This window comes from Plectropomus leopardus, chromosome 7 (genome assembly GCF_026936395.1).
Source record: "Plectropomus leopardus strain MGB_pleo_1.0 chromosome 7, ASM2693639v1, whole genome shotgun sequence".
NCBI classification, from domain to species: Eukaryota; Metazoa; Chordata; class Actinopteri; order Perciformes; family Serranidae; genus Plectropomus; species Plectropomus leopardus.
In genome coordinates this window covers 6,135,001-6,148,906 of record NC_142182.1, presented here as the reverse complement: position 1 = coordinate 6,148,906, position 13,906 = coordinate 6,135,001, and the positions used below count along the sequence as shown (strand labels likewise).

The following is a 13,906-nucleotide window of genomic DNA, read 5'->3' as shown; positions in this document are numbered from 1 at the left end:
TTTTTTCAGCTGAAATGCTTCGGTTGTGTTTGGTTGCTATGATAAAAACGTCCACAGAGGTAAACATGTCGGCACAGGGTAGAGTATTTGCTCTGGCTGAAGGGAAGGGTGTAGCATGCAGGGAGAGAAGACGGACCCGCCGGTCTATTAAAGTTCATGTGTGGAACTTAAATTAAATAATTTTGAGGAGCTCAACAAAAGCTGCAAGGGGAGCTGAAGTGTGCAGTCTTTTCTCTGTTTTTTGCTTGCACTTAACTTGTTACCACAGCTGGAAGTGTTTTGGCCACTTTTCTTACTGCCATTGCCAGAAGAAAGCAATTACTATTATCTCTCTTAACGGTCTGTAACATTAATTGCTTCAATTACCAGACACAATGAACTTCTTAAAAAACCCTGTTCAGGTTATCATAAAAGGGTGCGTTGGGTCATTTTGTATGAAATACAATGAAACTCAATTTTCAGATCATTGATAACGGTGCGTTTTTCTGCTGTGACTGTTTGGCTTTTCTGATGCAGTAATGTTCTCTGTGAAGGGAGTCATTTTTTGTCAAGGTGAATACATTTCATCATTTATTTTGCTTTTATTATTTACTTAAAAGCAAATGGTTTATCCTGAAAACAACAGATCGCACTTACATCATTCCATTTATTTAACTATTGCATTACATTTTTTACAAATATTGAATATAGCTCGGAAATGAAACGATAATCCAAGTGCTGGTTATTACTTTAACTATTGAGATGATTGTTTCAGCATTTAATAAAAAAATCACCCCCATTCTTAGAGCAACACACAAACACATACAATAATCAATGTATTGCCAGTGGATTATTATTATGATTATTATTATTTTTAAGTTCAATCAAATCAATTCACAGCACTGATTCTGAACCTTTTTGTCTAATGGCTTTTTTTTTGCCCAGTTTTAGGCAGACACTCGCATTTCTAGCTAAACATCCATATAGGCCGTCCTCAGTAGTAACAGAGAAATATATGGACTTTAATTAAATAGTCACATATTCAGATAATATGGTTATTTGATTATTTGACTTTAATGTCTGTGTGGTAAAGGAGAAGATGGTGAATTTAGCTTAGCATAGACTGGCATAATGAGGTCAGAGGTCACGCAAAGACAAAGAAACATCCCTGGAGATAGCCGGCGTTTAGCATCTTTTCCAGCACTCTTCAGTAGTGCAGATGACTCCACACTATGTTGGAGATCAGCACCTCACAGATTTGATCCTGACTCATAATGTGCGCTCTACTGTTAATAACTCAAAATTTCAAGAACGTAATACAGTTTGATCCTGTTTCAGTATCATGCTGACCTGACTGTTGTCTCAGAGCACTGTGTTTATGTTGTAGGGAATTTTTCAGTGCATCTTCAAGTCTCTCACTTCTCTCCTCTTTGCTGTCTGTTTAGTTTTTTTACTCAGTGCTGCAGTCAGTGTACGAGATGTGATCATTAAGCATTAGGATGTCTCTTCCTGCCCCCACGCCTGTCCATATCATTTCCCCTTTTTTTCCACTCACCACTTCTTCTTTAGGCCTGTCTGTCTCTCTCCTCACATCACTCTGCCCTTATTTAATCCAGCTCTTTCCATCTTTAACCACGTTTCTTTGAAAGCCGCAGACCGAGGAGTGCAAATTACATCCTGACACCTCCAGTCCTGATCCCACACTCTGCTTTTCACCCCCAGCCTCTGTGCGTTTTTCTCAGAAAAGACGATGTAGGCGTTCTATAAACATCTGTGCACTTTTTTTAAATCCAAAATAACCCATAGTTGTTTGATTTGTTTGGTGGTTTTATGAAGTTGTATTGGGGGTTAAAAGGTTAAAAGGCATATTTTTACCACTCAAAATGTTTCAGGTGATTCAGAGTGATGATGGGTCTTTGATTCCACACAGAGGTAGACAAAGAACAGTTTTCTAATTTCTGACTGTTACTGGTGGATTTTGCATTTAGTAAACGTATTAACTCTTTAACACCTGGATTGACATTCAGACACTTTTGTGATTTTGTTGTGATTTCTTACAAAAAAGTGGGAAATAACATAACGAGCAACTTTGCAAAAAATGTCCCAAATTGGAGGGAAAAATAGTAAAAGTTGGCAAGAAAATAACCTTAGTGGATGTTATTGTTTGTTTGTTTTTTGTCCTATGGGAAAGTGACATCATTTTGTTTTGTTTTTTTCAGTGACAGTTTATAATACTTTCTCTCTAACAATCAAGATTAATGTATGTAAATCGAGGTGTAACGTACAATACTGCATGATATACTATTTTTAGATTCCCTTGGCAAACAGGGATAAAACAAGTTAAAATACTATCAAAGCACTGAGTGCTGCCGGCACAGGTTTCTTATTTCATGTGTTGCAGAATACTCTTTGTGTTTCTTCAGTTTTCTTTCCCCAATCAGTAGATCCCATCCCAAGTCTGAGGCAACAGCGTAGTTCTTACTCTCTGCTAAGAGGACTTGCATCACATTACTGTGTGTGTGTGTGTGTGTGTGTGTGTGTGTGTGTGTGTGTGTGCTTGTGCTTGTGTAACAGTAACCACAGCCTATATTTGTTAACTGACTGACCAGATGTGACAAAGGAAGGAAAGGGAGACAGAAGGTGCCTTTACTGCAACAATGCCTCTCTAATATCAGTCAATATGTTGCATGCGCCATACTGTAGATATCAACCGCTCACACAGGACTCCATGCATGTGGTCCAGATATCAAATGTTATCTTAAATAACTCCCAGCTGAGCCCAGAGATGCTCCAGATTCAGAATAAGCATATTTTTATTCTGCAAAAATAGCTTTTTTTTAAAAGTAATTTTTTTCTTAACTGCATTATGATTTACCTTAATATATTACAGCCAGTTCCTCAAAATACTTAATGTTGAAAGTAGCTAATGTCTGTGTCTGACAACATCTTGATCTGTTCCTCAACCCGTTCATATTCTAATAATGTTCCAAATATTTAAATGGTGGATTTCTAAATTATTAAAAAATTTTCATAAGGATATGTAATGTTTTTTTCTATCTTCTCTGTCCATTCCAATGGATGAAGAAGCTCAACAGAGAAACCACCAAATAAGTAAAAATGACAATAAATGGTCTTAACTGTCTGAAATATTATATTATGTATTATTTTAGCATCCTTTATCTAGGTAATTTCCTTTTTTTCTTTTCTTCTTTTTTTAATGGAAAGTTTCAGGACATTTTCTTGTAACTTTTACTAATGTTTTGCTTTCTTTTGTCTCTTGTAAAGATGCTTAATGCCTTCTTCTTGTATTCTTAAAAAATAAATAAGCCTATTTGCTCAGCTTTCAAAGGGCAGTCTTGACAAACCTTTTTCAACAAAAAAAGTTATGGACTCCACTCGGTCATCAAAGTGATACCTGTTGGAAAAAACATCCAACAGAATCTCTACATACAGAATTATGTGGGTCCATTTTACATATATACACCAACAAATCCACAAAAAACAGAATTAAGTAGACACACTGATAATTAACATTCAAAAGAGAGCTCTCAAAAGTTTAATCACCTTGAATAGTACCCTTTAGACAGCCTCCATTCTAAAACCTTCCAAACCCCAGAGCTGAGCCCCAAAAAGGGTCCCCTATGTCAGTTGGTGCTGACTGTCCCCTCAGACCCCTCAGACTGTGTCCCCCTCAGACTGTGAGACTCTGACCAGTCTCACAGTAACGTCACTCTCAAAATACCAAACGCAATGTAGAGAAGCCTATTCGGAAAGCAGAAACAAAAAGCCAAAGTAGACTATAAAGTTTTCCCGGTGCCTAAAAAGAGATTAGGAATTGGCAGGATACGTCTCTGCTGTCGGAGATAGAAAACAGAGACAGATTGTCACCAAGTACAGGCTCGGTTAGCACAAACTGGCTATCGAAAAAGGAAGACACAAAAAAAATTGATAGCAACCAAAAGGAAACAGAATATGTGGTCGCTGTTCGACAGGGGAGGTTGAGACAGAGGAGCACTTCCTCCTAAAATATAAAACATTCACAACATTTATTTTAATAAGCTCACCTGTGTTGATGTCAGATTTCCAAATATTTTCCTACTTTAGCTCACTTAATGAATTGTATATATCTATTTATTAATTCTCATGTCATTATTTAACTGTATTATCCTTGACGCTTTGGTAATATTGTTCATCTGACATTCATACAAATAAAGAATATTGAAATCTATGTTGTAAAAATGAGTGTAGGCCGAGGATACTTGGCTTGCTTTCCTTAGGGGCCACTTTTGCAAAATGACAGGAGGCCAGGGGCCAGTTGCAGCAGCCCCATACATGTTTAGGACTTTAGGACGTTTCTAGGATTTGAAGACATTTCTCTGGTTTTAGGTCAGTTCTAGGATTTTTGGACGCAGGATTTTGGCACATTTTTAGGACTGTAAGACTCGAATTTAGGACATTTTTCAGGTTTTTGGATATTTCTCCAATTTTAGGACATTTGTAGGATTTTGGCATGTTTGTGGGATTGTAGCACATTTCTGTGATTGTGGGACGTTTCTAGGATTTTATGCACCCTGGCACCTTGTGCATACTAAAAGTAAAATAGCAATTTTCGCAGTGTGAATCACTTTATTTTCATTGTGAATTTGAAAATGGTTGGCACCCCGCACCCTATGGGGGGCCAGATTTGGCCAGCAGGCCATAAGTTGAGTATCCCTGGTGTAGACAGTCACTGTGACTTATACAGAGTGATGCATACAGCTAACAGAGATAAGACAGACACACCTCTCTGGCTACTGTACGAATTAGCAAATGCTTGACTTCCTGCACCAGTCACTTTTTCACTTTGGCTCACTGCCATTTCCTGCAGGTCCTCTAGGCAAGGCAGCGTTTACGCTCCGGTTGTGTGAGTGTGTTTTCAGGAAACAGTTGCCTCAGGTTTCGTATGTGGGGGCAGATGAGAGCCCTGACGCTCAGCCCAACAGTCTGTGTGGGCCAGAACACCAAAACAAGGAACTAAATGTAGCTTGAAGCTGCACAGACCTACAGAGCGGAGTGATCAACAACATGAATCTGTACTTTTTGATGCTAAATCAAACATTTGGCATCTGACTGAAAGAACATTGAGTTAAATCAATGTGTTCCTCTTCCTTTAAGTTTTAAATACTTAGCAAATGATCAGCTATCCATGCACAATCTCTTGGCTTTATCTTGTTTGCTGAAGCTCTGAATTTTTTTCAGTAATTTCATATCTAAATTGATCTGTATCACGTCAGGGTGTGGGCAGATAGTATCTTTGGTAATATCAGAAATTAGAAAAAAATATAGATGGTGCTGATGAATGATCAACCTCCAGGTTTCATTGCAAATGTCGGTTGGGTAACTATTCGCCATTTCATGTAGAGTACATTTCATTTTTGCATCATGCTTAACAACTGCTGACTGAGATCAAACTTTGCATAATTAATCATTAAAAAACTGTTATCAACATACAGTGACGATCATTTAAAAAAAAAAACAAAACACCTTCACAAAGTGGGTAAACACTCTCATAAGAAAAGCACTGGTTATTAATTTCACACCAAAGTCAAGTTTCACAGCAGAAGTCATTATCAATGTGCCTGTTGGTGGGAGACTCAAAGAAGTGCATTGCATACATATTTGAAGATCACTTGCGATTATGAACTGGATTTAGAGTCAAATGCTGTATTAACTGTACTCAGCCTGGAGCTGCAGTATTACATTCTGTGTGACTAACAGAAACCAAACAACGACGTACCTGTGGACCACTGCTTCACATGATGTCGGCCCCCTTTTTTGTGTAATGAAACTAGATGGCACTTGGTCTATGTTGCTCAAAGTGCCAAAAAATATATGTATTTAAAAAACTCAACAGCAATTTTACTCTTTTTTTTGTATCTCGTGGCGTGCCTTCATGCCAGCGACAGGCGTTATGTTTCCAGGTCGTCCGTACGTCCCAATGATTAAAATTCACGCTTTATGGCTCCTGACTTCATTTGAGTTTTGTTTCAGTTGTATTTTATTTTTACTTTCTATGTGGCAGTTTAATATGGGACTATAAAAGCCTGGAGGGCAGGGAAGCTCAATTTGCTTTGCTTATTAAAATTCCAAAAGGCCATGCATATTTCTAGGATTTTAGGACATTTCTAGGATTTTAGGATGTTTCTCGCATATTCAGTCATTTCTAGGATTTTGGGACATTTCTAGGACTTTAGAACATTTCAAGAATTTTAGGACATTTGTAGGATCTTGAGATGTTTTAAGGATTTTAGGATGTTTTTTGGATTTGACAACATTTCTAGGATTTTGCGACATTTCTAGGCCTTCAGAACATTTCCAGGATTTTAGGATGGTTTTTTGGGGGGAATTTACCATGTTCTAGGATTTTAGGACATTTCTATGATTTGAGGACACTCTCAGGATTTTGGACATTTTAAGAATTTTAGGTTGAACTGTCCCTTTAAAGACGAAGCCTGCCTTCGTGTCCTGTTCAGCTCTAATTGGTCGAATCAAACCTTCACACCTGTGACCGCATAACTTTTAATAGCCTATAGATTCAAATATCCACGCGCAAACTAAATGAAAAGCTGCTCGTGCTCGATAAAGCTTACACGTCACATTTTGTGGCTGCTGGCTTCGTTTGAGTTTTGTTGCAGTGGCGTTTTATTTTCACTTTCTATGTGGCAGCAGTTTAACGTGGGACTATAAAAGCCTGTAGGGGTAACGGTGCACCACCAGGCAGCGCCACTGGGAGTATGGATGCTCTCTCTCTCTCTCTCTCTCTCTCTCTCTCTCTCTCTCTCTCTACTTCTGCTTTTTTCACTCTTCTGACGTCAGCAACCTGCAATTGCACGAATGAACTAACGTGAGACCGAGCCCCTACCGGAGCTACCGGGAGGCAGTAGCGTTACAGAGCGAGTATCCCGCCGCCCGCCTCGGAGGAGCCAAACGGAGGAGGAAAAAAAATAAAAAAAGAAACTGAGAAACTGGGAACCAAACGATGCGAGCGCTGCGCACCGCCGCCCAGTAACGCACACAGCAAGCGGAGAATAAGAAACCCGTTACCGTGATTTACCGACAGAAACACCGAAGAGATCACGGAGGACGCACGGACGGACGCACCGCCACCGAGCTTGAGAAACAAACATCTGCGGTGGCTTCCTTGTATTTGCGGATCAGAAAAACCCGAGCGGATCCTTGATTTAAATGCTTTAACGGCGCCGTACCCCCGGAGAGAGGGAGCTGCCCAGAGAGAGAGAGAGAGGGATCAGCGCAGGGGAGGAGGAAATTAACCCACAGAGGAGGATTTGCAACCAACTTTCATTGAATCCACCTTTTTATTGCCCTTTTTTTTCTTCCGTGGATCCCGGTTTCGGTAACGCTATCAAGCTGTGTTCTCTAACCATGGGATGTACTCTGAGCGCAGAGGAGAGGGCGGCTCTGGACCGGAGCAAAGCCATCGAGAAAAACCTCAAGGAGGACGGTCTCACCGCGGCCAAAGATGTGAAACTGCTGCTGCTCGGTAAGACAGGGCCCCGGCAGAGGTGTGGTGTGTGAGGGGGTGGGGGGTAAAAAAAAAAAAAAAGACTCAATAAATCCATAAAAACATCCATCAAAGCTTTAAAACCCAACATAAGAGCTTCAATCCAATACATACTGCTTTTTAAACACACTCTGCATTATATCACTTTGATGCTCTAATAGAGTTTTTAACCATTTATCCAGGTGGTTAAAATGCAATTATGCAAAATCAGTAGGTAAGAGGTGATAACTGCAGATGGAAAAAAATGGCAGCATGCAGCAATGGAGGGCTGAGCACAGGCAGTGCTGCTGGTTCATTGGTTTTGGGTGGGAGATTGATTCATTGATTCTCTGTGGGAAACTAAGTGTTTCATCTATTTGACTGAGTACATAGAAAGATGGGGGAGGGAAGGTTTTTTTTTTTAAAAAAAGGATGTTGAGGAGGAAAGGGTGCAGCCACTTTCTCCATCTTTTTATCTCCACCCTGCTGCTGCTGCTGTTCTTATTCACTTAGGTTTTTAACAGGCTGATTCTCCCTCTCTCTCTCTCTCTCTCTTTTTTCCACCCCCTCCTCTCTCTCTCTCACTCTGTCTCCATCTTGCTCACACACACACACACACACACACACACACACACACACACACACCCTGTTTACATTGTCTTTCTTGTTTCTTATCCCCCAGGGGCTGGAGAGTCAGGGAAAAGCACCATCGTCAAACAGATGAAGTAAGTCTCCAATAAGCACGGTCTAATAACCCTATAGAGTGTGTGCGTGTGCCTCTTTCACTCTTTCTTTCCGTCTCTCTCGCTCTCTCTCTCTCTCTCTCTCTCTCACTCACACACACACACACACACACACACACACACACACACTGTATATACATGTGGCCTGATCTAAAAAATGAGCACCTTGATTTTGTTTCTCCGAAAAGTCCGGCCCTTTTGTACAGTGACCTCAGCCCTAACTCTCCATGTAAACATCTGCCCACACTTCATTCATTTCACCCCGTTAATCAGCTGATGTTGCTCTATGTGTGTGGAAAGGAGCTCTGCGGGATGATATCATCAATTCGTCATCAATATCTGCGGATAACGGCCTTAAAATGAAATATCAGCATCAGCCCGTGATCAAACGTTTTTGCAGATGTGACGGGCAAATAAGATGACTTTGATAAGTTCATACAGCAGGATCAGGGGCAGATTATATTCTCATCTTTTAAACTTTGTTTAAAAAATGACTAATACGTCTACCCTCTACCTTTAAATGGGTCAGATTCGCCCATGTTTTGGCTATTGTCAGGTTTGTCTTAAGACAGTGATGCAACAAGCCGACAGTCGACTGATAGTGAGTGCCCACAGCCCTTAGAGCTGCGGTTTGTCCCAAACTGTTGGCCCTCGTGGACTTTAGTTGGCCGATTCAGCATGTTGAATCTGTGGCGGCGGCAGGGGAGCCCATTGGTGAATGAAGTCACTCCGATTGGCCGTTCAGCTCAGCGCGCGTCACAAGAAACGAAAGTGAAAAATGTAGGCAAACTGCTGAAGTTAGGAGGGAGGTCAAAAACAACCTTGTCTTTAGCCATTGAGCTCTTAACAGAAACATTTTCAGATGTTTTTCTGTTGTTGTTCACTGGCGCACAGTAAATATGCTTCGTTCTTTCAATATTGGATTGTAAGTTTTACTGTTTTAAATGTCTATTACAAACGACCGCCGTCTGCTGGTACGGAGAGCTATTTCCTCTCATGCAGAACGTTTGGCTGGATGGCTGTTGGTTTGGTGGGTTTTCTGTGCAGCTTTTTGGCTGACACACGGAGACAGTGGGCGACACAGCAGGGGGCTTTCGTTGCCGCTCATTCTCAGATGTCGACATGGTGCATCACGGCCTGTAAGGAGAGCATCATCCAAGTCTGTCAGAGTGGGAAGCATTTTACAGTTTTGTTTTACATGTAACCTCAGTTTCGATAGCTTTCTTGTTATGCCCAGTGAAAGCGTACGTTTTAAAAAGCATTGTATTTTATTTCTGCATCTGCCACCAGTCGACCACTACAGTAAGAGGAGGCATAACGTCTTGATTCTCCTACAGGAGAGACTTGATGTTCTCTGCAATTATGTGGAAAAACATACGTGAATTTATCAGTTTAGGCATTGGCAATTGGCCAGAATGAAAATAACAGCATATCGGATATTGGCAAAAAAATCCAATATAGGCGTCCCTAGTGGAAAAAGTACACATAATTGCATGTAAGGGAAAATAACGGTGGGTGCAGTGATTTACTCCACTGCTATGTATGCAAGGGGGTGCTGATATGGACTGCTCTAATATATATGTCATATATATATAATATAAATGTCTACACACTCATCTTCACGTCACTCTAATATATTAATAGCAGTGACATTTGTTAAATTTCTTGCATTTCCTGCATGAGCTTGTATGAGTTATTTTTTTCCAGAATTGGGGCGTGGTCTAGTTAAAAATAAAAAGCAATCCTGAAGTAAGTTTAAGTAATAGAGAAGAACGGGAGTGATTCCTAAAATTTGTAATGTGTCACCGTTGTATTTTGTCTCCTTTTGGTTAAGTCCCTCTTGTAAAAGAGATTCAAAATCTCAGTGAGTCTTTTACCTGGTTAAAATAAGGATGTATATATAAAACTCAGAAATGAGATAGCATTTTAGCACCCCCAATTCCCTCATCTCAAAGTCAGTGGGTTTTTTGAATGAGTTTTTGGTTAGCCTTATATAGAAGGTCTGTGGTTGACACAAGCTGAAGAGATTGTCACATTTTGTTCTATGACATAAAATATGTGAGTAAATACCCCACTGTGAACTTTGCAGCTTTTAAGTGTCTTAAAAAAGGCGGTTGCTAATAAGTCCAATTGAATTTTTCTTACTTCTTGCGAATGAATTCAGGCTTCAAAAATCAAAAAAATTATGTTCATGTGTGGAGATTATCTTGCCGAACAAACCTGATAACTATCATAAACATTTGTTTGCCACACAGTGTATTTTCTGCAATGATCCAAAATCCAGTGGAAAAATCCCATAGGCTTTTTGAGAAGGGAATCAGGGAGACGCTAACTTCGCGGTCAGCCTACAGAAAATAAAGTAATCTCTGGGGCTCTCTGCAGTGTCCGTTTAAACTCATTTTTCAGTTGCATGCTGTTCATTTCAGGATTAGTACGGCCTTTTGGACAGGAGCGATCTTTAACTGATGTCACGTCGTTGTAGGATATGAATGCCTAAGGCTGAGATAAGACAGACTCAGATCCACTTTGATTTCCTCCTCCACATCTGGTTCTGTTATCAGATCCGGAGGGAACCTCAGATCACAGGCTCATGTGTTTGCTGTCCACTTTAATACTGCTGAAAGGGTTTATACTGTAGGTGTTTTTATTAAAAGCTATAGTAACACATATACAGGGCTTAGATTATCCACCTACAGTAACAAACATGTATAATGTCGGCACTGCTGCTCTAGTAGAACTTCAGCAGTGTTTTAATGAACAAATATTATCTCTGCTACTGCAGTATTACTTTACAGTGCTATATAAAGCTGGAACAGTTAATCCATTGATTAGGTAAAAGACTTCTTTAATAACTGATCAATTGAAAAAATAACCAGCTGTTATTTGCTGAGTATTTTTATTTGCTATTGCTTCCCGTATAGATTTTAATCCAAAATTAGAGAGTTACTTCTTGTTTTGGGACAATCAGTTGCCATTATTATTAAAGTGTCTAAAATCAGTCTTTCAAAAATTGTTTAATATTTTTAGGACATCAAAAGTATGATTTTATGAATTCTTTTCTGATGATGCATTGTAAAATCTAAAAAATAAGTGATAAAATGTATTTTTTATTAAATAATTTTACCAAATTCCTCCCCTAAACTCATCAGGATAAGAATCCAGACAGTGGGATCTCTGGAGAGTGAAAAACACAAAATCACCAAGAAAACCAGACAGAAAATGTCATATATTCCCCCTTTGGTTGGTAAACCAAATAAATTACTATAATATAACGTTCATTGTCTTCCATGTGTTCCACTGTAATTTTTTTTCCCCCCAGCACTTTGTTTAGATAATTTAATGTTTTCACAAGACAAAAAGTGTCATGTTTTATGTTCCAGTAAACATTTGGACAAAACTGTTCTTCAGTTTTGGTTGTTGTAAAATTAATCTTAAATTTTATTGCCATTGGCATTAAAAAAGTCTTAAATCTAACTTATCTTGAGCTGTAGGAACTCTGGCTGCTGCAGCCTATTGTGTCTTTATGTAAACACCATGTAGCGTGTTGGCTGTCAGCATCTGTTACTTACTAACCCGGGTTCAGTCCCATGTAGCTGTGATAAAATACCACCGCAGTACTCCTGTTTAACTCCTGTAGGGACTTAACGTGTACCTGTGGTACTTAGCAGTGAATTTAGTGACTTAATTAAAGCTGTCTTTTTTTTCTTTTTTTCTCCTATATCATTGTAATGTCCTCATAATACTCCTATAGGGACTCATCTCAGTGATCTGTGGTGCTTATTGCAGATTTTCCTTTCAACCTTATCACATGTTAATAGTATTTTTGTATTTACTATATCACTGTGATAATCCTATCATATATCTACAGGATTACTGTCGCTCTTTTTGAATATCTTCTGCACATTGCAACCCCCCCTTTCCCAGTCGTTTTTATCTATAATCCAGGCATGACATATGGTTTCTCCCCAGTCTCCACTGCTGCGTCATTTTACAGACAGCCGAGTGCTTTTAGCCGATAATAGGCTTTGGTTGTGGTCATATAGTGACATATCACATGAGGACATGATTCAGTGGATCCAGATGAGCCTGTTTCTCAGCTGTTAATGGTCATTTCAGCAGCACATTCTGCACACTGACTGACCAGTGCTCCCAGTGGGTTTATTGAATATGTACAGAAGGTCAGAACCTTTGAAACAACTTCAGTGGTTTCATTGAACTGTGGAAAATCTCACATTAACGTGACTTGGAGTGATGTTGTGTTGGTCAATATAGGCTTAAAGCCATACTTAATGTGTTTTTCAACCAGCTTTGTATCGAGAGAATCGGCCTCATGCCAGAAACGAAATACGAACACGTTTTCTCTTATTTTTGCTGGTTTCTAGGATTTGCTCTTATTTTCTCAGCATCTGCAGATTTTTGAGATTCACACAATGTGTTCTTACTTTTCTTCTTCTCTTAGGCAAGAGAAAATGTTATGACTGGTAGAGACACTTTTACCAAGATGAGACAAGAACGTCTCGCTTTCACAGGCCACGAATTATTGCCCAGCACAAGAAAAAGTTAGTTTTACGTTTGAGGAACATTTTAAAATGCATCAATATGTTTTAATCAGATTTAGATCATGTTTTAGAGTGATAATAATGACTCGATTATCACATTTCAGGGCAGAAATACTACTAGGTGCATTGATCCCAATTACTGTAATTTCAGTTACTGTCTGTCCCTCTGTTTTTTTGGTTTCATGTCTCCAGTGTTTGCCATGAGCCAGAGACTTTGCACACGGCACAGAACATGCCCTTATATGGTGTTTAGGGGGTGTTACCTATGCTAATAGGTAACTTATGATCAAGTGGGATTTGGCATTGAGCACTCTTTGGGAATAGCAAATTTGGATGGTTAGCGTTTGGTGCATCTGGAGTTGGCTTCTCTTATATTTTATCTTACCAGAAAATTAAGATAAAATATACAATAAATATAAGAGAATGTTGCTGCATGAGGCCCAGTGCACATAGTATGCGTAGATGAATTGCTCTAAACTTCCCTCCATATAACCAGTGCACATCACATCATTTGGTCGTGTTTCGCTGGCTCTTGGGGCTGTTGTTCGAACTACAGACTGTACGTCTGCATTTTTGTATTTCCTGCCAACAATGCTGCGCCATCAAGGACTCAAAGAGTTTACAGCTGATCAAGAGATGAACCTGCCCATCTATCTCTGTCTCTCAAACTCGAAATCCAATCAGACGATAAAACTAGGCAGTTCTGATCGAATATAAATCAAGATTATGTAACTGCAATACCTATTTCTCAACTAATAGGTCTAATTTTTTTATTTAAGTGCCCTGTTTCACCATAATGACGGAAGATTGTGAGATCAGATGGTAAAACATGGCTGATCAAATATAAACTAATATTGTGTTACTAAATTGCATATTTCTTGCCTCAAATGTTTTCAGAAACATGTTTTAGCTTACTTTTTGATCGTAACACGAGATCTGCCTGCCCACTATTGTGTCATGCAGTGAAAGATTGCATTACATCACACAACAGATGCATTCTGGTAGTTGTAGGTTTTTCTCTCTTTTAAGCAAAATCCAGTCAGCCACAGTCCTTTTTCTCTGTTTTATCTTGTCACGTAGCACCA

At 39.4% G+C, this 13,906-nt stretch overlaps 1 protein-coding gene across 3 annotated transcripts in view; it reads left to right on the top strand.

The window, feature by feature from the left end:
* LOC121949902 (guanine nucleotide-binding protein G(o) subunit alpha) overlaps window positions 1–13,906 on the top strand; it is a 144,991-nt gene that overhangs the window by 15,300 nt on the left and 115,785 nt on the right. The window contains exons 1-2 of one of the 3 annotated variants that reach the window (XM_042495736.2): window positions 6,786–7,519; window positions 8,202–8,244. In XM_042495736.2, coding sequence (XP_042351670.1) covers window positions 7,402–7,519; window positions 8,202–8,244 — 161 coding nt within the window. In that variant the 5' untranslated portion in view covers window positions 6,786–7,401. Of the gene's footprint in view, window positions 1–6,785; window positions 7,520–8,201; window positions 8,245–13,906 lie in introns of those variants that run through there. The other 2 variants (XM_042495737.2, XM_088079730.1) reach the window with 2 other exon arrangements.